Here is a 9413-nt window from a genome sequence, read left to right as displayed (position 1 = left end):
TTAAAATATTGAACGATTTTAGAGGTGAGCCCCATTTTACTCTCACTTTCACTGAAAGTGCCATCATAACCTTGCAAAAAATAAAAGAACTGAGCAGATTTCCTTTTGTATTCCTTTGCCTATTATTTTCATGAATCTTACTAAGTAAAATCTGAATTTATCATATAGCTTTGGATATAGTTCAAAATATATCATAAAATTATCCTTTACAATGGGATCAAACATTTCATTTTGATTTTCTCAGAATACTGTCTTAGTTTGCATATGCAAGCCCCTTGAGTTTGTTAAAACTTGCTAGATTTTCATGACCAAATATAATGGGGAAGTTCATTCTGGTCAGGCGCGTAGCCAGGGGGGGCGGTGGGGGCGGTCGCCCCCCCCCCCCAAAACGTCCCCAAAAAGAAAAAAAAAAGAAGGGAAAAAAGAGAGGAGAAAAGGAAAAGGGAAGGGAGAAAAGGGAAGAAAGGTAGCTTTGTGTTTTTTTTTTCTTTTTATTCTTTTTTTTTTTTTCTCAAAAGAGAAACTCCTTCACTCTTGCTCTAAATTTATATATGAAGTTTGCTTCCGCGCTGCGCGCGGTTAAATGACAATACTGAAGTTCTCCATTGTTTCCCAACACTGTTTTTCCATCTCAGCTATATGTGTTTCTTGCCAGTTAAAGTTCAAATGTATACATTAGGGCATGGAATTAGAGTAAGGTTAGGCCGAAGTATATGAAGTTATCTTTTTTTTAATTAATAAAGTCAACTTCTCCCGCTTTTCAGCTCATTACTAAACAACCATAATTTCGGGGCAAACAGGTTCCTAATTTTAAAAGAGGAAGGTATAAAATTCGTGTCGTATTAAATAAAAAAAAGTACAATATTTTTTATCAAATTCTATTAAACTTCATGTCATTTCCCTGCACATTCATCTCCTGTCCTGTTTTGCGCCCTCAGTTTGAAATTTTGAATGACACTTAAGTTTCTTTATAATTCAAAATGAAGCGCTTCATGATAAGTCAAAGAAATTAGGCAACCTTTTTTATATAATTTCAATATAAATCACAGAAGTTTCAACTTTTGGCGCACTATTTTCCTTGTAATGAAGTTCAATAATCTTAGAAAATCAATTCAATTAGAGGCGATGGGGTATTAGAGATATCTGCATTTGATAAAACGTCCGCTCTTTGAAATTCCAGAGTTTCATTGCTCTGCGCGGGGAGGAATATCTTCCTCCCGGCATTTACACTTCTTCTCCTCTGTTTTGCGAGTTAGATATGTGCACTGGACCCTTTTCATGGCAAAAAAAATTGATAAAACGATTCAGCTTCCGCGCTTCGCGCGGGGTTATTATTATATTAATTTCCTCCATTGTATTTCTTTTTTGTGCGTTCACAATCACTTTTGAAAACAGGGTTCATGAAAACAAGGTTCAAAATCACAATATAGTCAACTGAATTGGAGCTAATATAGCTACTAGAGACAAGGCTCCTTTTCATTTTAATTTATGAAACACCAAAAGGGAAACTCCCCCTCCCTGCACCCACCCCCTAGGGAGCGCGCTCTGTAAGTGTTGGCATGCTTCGCGTGCATTTACCGCCCCCTCCAAATTGAAATCCTGGCTACGCGGTTGATTCTGGTATATAGTTGTTTTTTTATAAAAGCAGAAAAAAGATATTAGTGGAAATTCGGTGGAAATCCATCAGATTAAAATATATGGATTTCAGAAGTTTGGTTCTGTGATGTCACATGCAAGCAGCCCCCCATTGCTCATATGATATGATTTAAATTCTATAACATACAATTTTTGTCAGGAAATTGAGAATTATTTATTTGAACTTTCATATCATCAGACACATAATTGCTTCTAGAAATAGTGTTTTAAGGATTTACCTCAAATCTTAAACCAATATTTTCATTTCTGCTTTTATCAAATGCATTTATACCTTGCTCCCACTGTCGTGCGATCTGTTATGGGCGCCACCATTGGCTTCTCATAGACAATCGCGAAAAAAAGGAACCATTCAAAAAAAAAATCTGACCAATACGATTGCACAATTGATCTAATACGATTTGATACGATCACGATTATTCCACGATTAAAACCACGGTTTAGATTGTGACAGTGGGAACTAGGTATTATAATCATTGTGAAATTCCCCTTTCACACACCGAGTTGAAACTTGCACTAGAATTCTCAAGGCTCACTTGTTGATTATAGCACCAATAATAGTGTCTATCTGCAGAATCATTTCTCGGGTTTTATTCTCTCTGGACTTTGTTCCATGTCGGACATGGAGCTGATGCTAAGAAACCTACTTGTACTTGTAGGTATACAAAAAATGTCTACTAATATTTGCAAGCAAGCTTGAAGGTCTTGCATTCTTTTGTAGTCTTATGGACTCATGTTCTCTGGAGTATTGTGTCTACAAAATCATATAAATTGATCAGTTTTACTTCAAGAATTAGAGATTATGGACTTTTTAGGTTTTAGTTGTGTTTAACTGACACAATTTTCAATGATAAATTCGAATTTCTATTTGCATTTAAACAAGATTGTTGGTAAAGAAAAACCTTTCAAAACACAACCAAGAAACATCATCCCTCAAAGGTACATTTTAAAGGCAATTCTACAGAACACCAAGATTACACACATGATTCAAAATGGTCAAAGATGACCTTAACTTCCTGGGTCAAACTCGTTAATCTATGATGCACGGTGGGTGGACTTGAAAAGAGGGAGAAACAGTGTTGAAAAAAAAAATTTGATTCAATGTTATCTCAAAGTCACTGTATTTTGTGATTTATATGTTTGTGATTCTTGCTATTGATTGAATACATCCTTCCTAATATAATATGGTTTTATCTACTTAGGAAAACAAGCAAATGGTCTGATTCTCAGATAGTCAAACACCATCATGGCTAAACCCACTTGGTCTACAGTCAAGGTTGTCTAATCAGTAATTACAATTTGCTTGATATGTCACTTGGTCTAATACTTGCTTGGTCTTAATCTCATTTATTCTTATACCAAATGATCTAGTTTCCACTCCATCTACTTATTACTTTGTAATTTGTCAAATTGAAATCTGAATCATATAAACATAATCACATAGACCAAATGGTCCATGGATATTAGTCTAAATGGGTATAGCCCCAATAGAAACGAGACAAAGTGGTAAATGACAATTAGACCAAATGAGTAGACAGACTGGTTGTATACGAACTATGATTAAACCATGTGAGATGAGACCAAATGGAAAGTAGACCAAGTGGGAGTAGACCAAGTGACAATTTACCATTTGAAAGTTTTTATTGTGAGGCTGATGGATGTATAAGACACCGTTCTCACTACCTTCCTAAAACTAGTTTAGTGGAAACTAGTTAAACGTGTAGGGAGAATGGTCAAAGCGATCTTCCAAACCTGTTCAGAAAACCACCTCGCGATGTTGTTTTCAAGATCGCTTTGCCTCGTTAAACTGCTTATAGCGTGAGGACACAACCGTTCTTCGGGAAGCGATCTTCGCACATTTTGAGCGCGCTACTCCATACAACAGCTGTAGAATGCCTACACTGCCGTTTCAAATTTCGCGCGAAACGTGTCACCCTGCTGACAGCGTTTCCATAGCAACAAGATCGCTTTACGTCAAGTGATTTTGAAAACCACTTTCATGTGATCAAGTGGGAACGCTAGCAAAGCGATCATCCAAACTGGTTTCCCGAATAGGTTTTCAGTAAACTAGTTTTAGAAAGCAAAATGAGAACGGCCTCTTTGCTAAGAATCAATGACTGATATCCCTAGTGAATTCCATCCATTAAATTTAAGGGTCAGTTCAATTCATAACAAAACATCAATATTACAGTAGAGAATGAGTTAAAATAACAACACTTGCAACATTATTAAAATTCGCCACAGAGTTGTTTATCACTCATTTTAATCAATTGATTAATAAATTTCAATAAATGTAAAACTTCAATTTCATTTTCTCTTCAAATTCGACATGAAAAGTATATAAAATATATAAATATGAACATGAATGTATAGAATTATGTACATTTCGATTAACAAACAGAATTTCTACAAAACAATAACATGCAAGGCACTTTTGATAGGGAATGCTAAGCTTTATGAATACAATTTTCTGGAATAATTCATTGGTAATTATATTAACTACTGAATATATTTACATGTCTCGATAAATGTGACAGTGTACAATGAAATTTTCAAACAAATAAGTAATTTTCTTTGTAGCATGACAATCACAATACAGGAAGAAAAAGTCCACCTATGTAAACTATATCTGCATGGTTCCCCTCCCCCTTCTTTCTTGTCGCATGTCTCAGTTTGATATTCATACACGTTTGTAGATTTTTTTACCCATTTCACACAGTTAAAAGATTTTGGTATAATTAAAGGAATGTATGAGATAATTCTCACCAGAGAAACGAAACAACCCGCACCTAAATAGCTTCTCACAGACAGAACTCTAAAGGCCACCGCACACCTTACGACTGTTCGCGATCCGATTTTGGAACAAATCGCATTTTGCTCATTTTCTGAAGATGTGAATGGAACATAAAATTTAATTTGAGGTTAAAATCAATTTAAAGAATAATCTTATAACCATTTTGAAAGATTGCAAGCCTTTATTTTCGAGTAAAGGCCAAATTAGTTTCAAATCGTAGCCAATCGTACGACTGCTATGACGTCATTATGACTAGATATTAAATTCGCTTTTATTCTAAGAAGGATGATAGCATAGTCACAGATTTGATCATAGGTATTCGTACGATGATTTATAACATTACACAGTATGATATTCCAAGTCTCAATATTAGCATCAAATTCTATAGTACAACATTTTATTCTGAAATCGGGTCGCAGACCAGTCGTAAGGTGTGCGGTCGCCTTACAATGAGTTTCAAATTCAGGTTTAACCTTTGAACCTTGAATATTTTTAATTGACCTGAATTAATCAAGCATATTGAAGAAATAATACATTTGAAATAAGTGATCTCCTATTCTCATGATTCGAGCCCCAGCAGCATCTTCTTCCGCTGGTACCCGGCCCAGCCCTGCTGATGTTGTGCAGCTTCTTGTACAGACAATATGTAATCATTAGTGTATGTTTCATCCTCAAAATCACGGTTTTGACAAGGTAATATTTTGCCATAGTGCACCCACAGTCAGCGGATGATTCGTCATGTATAATCACACAAGCCTCCTAAAAAAGGCAAGTTGTATTTTCGGGCCATTTTGATGCTAAAAACCTTCCAAGTCAAAGCCATTTATTGATTAAAATATAAACAGAAGTTATTAACCAAATATAGCCAAGACGTCATTTTAAAAAGACGACTCGACATTTCAAAGAACTTATGTTTTTCAAGTCACATGGCTTCAGGCTGGTATTCCGGCCATTCTTGTATTTGCAAGTTCACTGCACGGCTGGTTTGGGGGCCTTTCTGGTTCAAAGGGTTAAAAGCACTGAATTCCCCCCTTTTACACATGATTAAAGCAGATATTCAGGAAGGGGCTTTATGAGTGATATCAACCAAATTGTGTAAAGTCCAGTGCACTAATGCAAGATCAACTTAATTCATTACAAGTGAAATTTGTTGGTACTGTATAAAGAATATACTTATATATTGATTCCAGTACTGATATAATACAAATGAAGTACAATATTGGTTTAAATACAAATTATATATAAATATATGATTACACATACTACATGTACATTCAGTACAGTACTTATTAATCCATATCATATATACACAGAGATCGTTTCAAACACTCCCAAATAAAACGTGGAAATGTGTTTAAGTAGTATAGTACTATAATTTTTGTAATAAGTAGAGTTTACATGTTCAGTTCATTGCTATCAATTAAATCACATTGCAAAGCAGCAGTTACATATCAACAAAGGCACATGAATTTTATTCAAAATTATACATGAAGCACCATTTCTTTTCATGAATAGACATATGCAGTATCATTTAAATATATGTAAATTCCCAGGAAGCATATGCCCTAAAAACTGTTTAGTTCATTTTTTTGTGTGTCATTTATGAATAGGCAATAATATTACTTTGTGAATTGGTAGAAAAAGAGACAAATAATTTAGAAAAAAAACACACCAAATGTATTATATCAAACATAAAAAGAAAATGATCTCTCCATCCCTCTCTATTTCTCTCAATCAAAATAACCTTTGGAACTCCTGGAATTTACAAGTAAATGCAAATTTGTTTATAGTTCATAAATGTTATTCAATGAAAAATATTTGTTCTTCATCCTCCTTTCACACCTTTTCCCCCATTTTCTCTCTCTTTTTGCCACTCTCTCTCTCTATATTTCTCTTTGTTATGATTTCTTTTATCATCTGACATGTTCAAAAATACATTAAAAAGCCTTACAGCAATTTACAAAAAAAGAAAAGGGGAAAGTAGAGGTAATTCCATTATTTCAATTCAGTATGCTTTGCAATATACATGTGATTGGCAAACCAGAATGATAAATAAATGGATAAATGTTATGTCCAGCATACCATAAAAGAGCATAAAGTTCAAGAATACAATCTCCAAAATCTAAAGCAATAGGAAAGAGCTACACTGCAGCATATAATCTACACCTAGGTTCTCTATTAACACAAAGATTAGCAACCAATCACATAGTGGTAAAGATTTCATCTTTCCAAATTTGCGATAAATCATAAATCTTTGTGTTACAAGACCACCAACAACAAAAGCTTTGTATGATGTGAAACTAAAAGCACCAGAAATATACACATTTTTCCTGTTTAAAAATCATTATAAAAACATAATATATATGGATACAAAAAGAAACTAGAATAAAAAAGAAGTATAAAAACTTGTATAGAATTTGAGCACAAAACCACACATATAAATCTCTTTTTGGGTGAGTAAACGTAACATGGGGAAAATCCAATGGGCAAAGGAAGGTCTTTTACATCTGGGCCCAGTCTTACAAAGAGTTGCAATTAATTCTAAATGATCACAACTTTGAAAAAAAACTTAAGTCAAAGTACAAAGTTGTGATTAATTTCCAAATTACAAATGATATGATCACAAATATATGTTAATATGGCCAGGGTATCGGCTGGAATCTTAAGAAAATATTCAAATAATAGGCAACATATTTGTTTTGCATATCTTGTATTAGATCTCTTTCTTCTAATTCTCTCCGAACAGAAGAATGGACACCTCCACATGGATGGTGCACACAAAATGATAGTACTGATTTAATCAAAATTCGTTTCCACTAAGAGGCTTACAAAGATAAATTTGAACATTAAATATATACAACTATAATTTAATTTTGGTGATCATTAGATACTAAAGGTCAGATAATATAAACTGAGATGTTTCTTTCAGCTGTCTCGGACAATACAAGTCTGAAATTAAACAAATTTCATTTTGACATAACATTGGTTTATATTTACATTATCATTCATATGACATGTTTTTCTTGGATATATCTTGATTTTTTTTTCTCAATAGGCCATTCCATAAACTGATCAACCTATTTCACGAGCTGACTTTTTTTTAAATTTCAATTTCATATCATGAACTTTTTAAGCTTTGATAATTTGAGAGCAATATTTTTTTCTCATGGACGAGACTGAAACAGAGACAAATTTCAGGAATATCCAACATTCAGATGGTCAGACATACATATTGATAATGGTAATTATTCTTGAGACATCAATTCAGTAAAATAACCGTATTTTAATCAATCTGATCAAATGGAGAGGGTCTCTAACATGATGAAGTCTTTAATATGCCTGAGAATTGCAGCTCAACGCAGTTTATATATTTTCATTGGAATTGATATCTGTGAAGGGTGATAAATTTATACCAAGAGTCAGAGGTGCATCTTTCACGCAGGAAGCGTCTTTTCATCACAAATATTCACATTTATCAGTCGCTGTGAATGACGCTTATAGCATCTTCACAGAGGGACGACAGATTTCTAGCATTCCCCACAATGTTGTCCATGATTAATGTGAAGATTGGTGATTTAAAGATGCTTGCTGGATTCTTGTGTTAAAGACACTTCTCTGTTTTTTTTTAAATAAGGCTGAATATAATTGTACTATAATACTATATTTGAATGTCAAGTGCAAAGGATTAAGTATATTCAAGCTGACCCACTGATTACAATGACAGAAAGAGACGCTTGCTTGGTCATGACTGAATTATTTTTTTTTACTAAATGCATTGAGGACTCTATGGTCAGGATCTTATCTTGCATAGGAGATTCCAGCATACTGAAGCATCCAAACACCTTTACTTTCAATGTTGATCAAGTACATTTCTGTTCACTGACTTCGTAACCAACATAGTTTGGATAAAATAATTTTATGACAAGAATAGATTGAGATGGTTCAGAAAGCATTATACGTTGGCAAAGTCCGTTGCAATAATATCCCCAGTGAGTGAGACACCTCCCGATGCCTTAGCCCCTCCCGGTGACTTGACACCACCTGAAGTCGCAAATGCTAAATTGTCATAACCATCAAGTTCTTCCATGGAGTTGGCACGGAATGGATTAGGGTGTCGTTTTCTTGGCTGTGAATAATTTGACAGTTCAGTCCTGTTCAGCGCATCGCCATTCATAGGTATGTCCGCTGAGTACCCGACGGCACCTTCTGCACTGCCATCATCTGCAGCAATGCTGGTTGCACCTCCAACTGCGCCATCCGTCGCATTGGCCATGTCGGCTCCCGTTGCCTTGCTGACTGACCCAACTGGATACTTGAGATATCTCTCATCGTCGATGTCCCTCCCACGCTCGCGGTTGTGCGCTAGGTCCTGTAGCGCCGCTTCGAGGCGTGGCGTCGGATCCGCTGCAGATGCCCCACCGGGTAACTTCCCTCTAAGACTACTGAAGGGACTCCGTCCTTTCTTACTGCCTTTCCGCTTCTCCTTCTTCTGATCTTCTTCAAAGGCCAGATTGGCAAGGTCCTTGTCTGCAAGGTCATAGTCAATGTCTGGAGGAAGCTCAATATCAGGTTTCTTGATGATATCTCCCTTGCTATCAATGGGTAGTAGGTAATCTTCCATCTCTGGAGGAATGTCCTTCTTTAGATGAGAGTAATTCACCTTGCCGTCTCCTGGAGACAAATCAAAATAAAGATCTTTAACCGTTTCTATTTCCAATAAATCTCTACAATATAGTAAAACTGCAAAACTCTTCACCATTCTTTAAAAAAAAGATACCTTGAGCCATGATAAAATACAGTGACAATGTTATTATCACTTTTACAAATATTTTGCATCTGTATATTTAATGGTAAAGTGATAAGTGTGACATTTATGTGCATTAGGGAGATAAGAATATGTACATTTTATATGTATACGCATGTCTAAAACAGGGTCTTTTGTCATATCAAGGCTCTACAGGTTATA

At 35.0% G+C, this 9413-nt stretch overlaps 1 protein-coding gene across 1 annotated transcript in view; it reads right to left on the bottom strand.

Annotated features, from left to right (window-relative positions):
- Positions 1-3883: 3883 nt before the first annotated feature.
- Positions 3884-9413, bottom strand: part of LOC129259668 (proto-oncogene tyrosine-protein kinase ROS-like) — an 84398-nt gene continuing 78868 nt past the window's right edge. The window contains exon 42 of the mRNA XM_064098913.1: positions 3884-9118. Within this exon, the coding sequence (XP_063954983.1) occupies positions 8400-9118 (719 nt within the window). The 3' untranslated portion in view covers positions 3884-8399. The remainder of the gene's footprint in view (positions 9119-9413) is intronic.

This window comes from Lytechinus pictus, chromosome 4 (genome assembly GCF_037042905.1).
Source record: "Lytechinus pictus isolate F3 Inbred chromosome 4, Lp3.0, whole genome shotgun sequence".
Classification (NCBI taxonomy): Eukaryota; Metazoa; Echinodermata; class Echinoidea; order Temnopleuroida; family Toxopneustidae; genus Lytechinus; species Lytechinus pictus.
The sequence above is the reverse complement of the archived record's forward strand: the minus strand, read 5'-3'. Positions and strand labels throughout refer to the sequence as shown.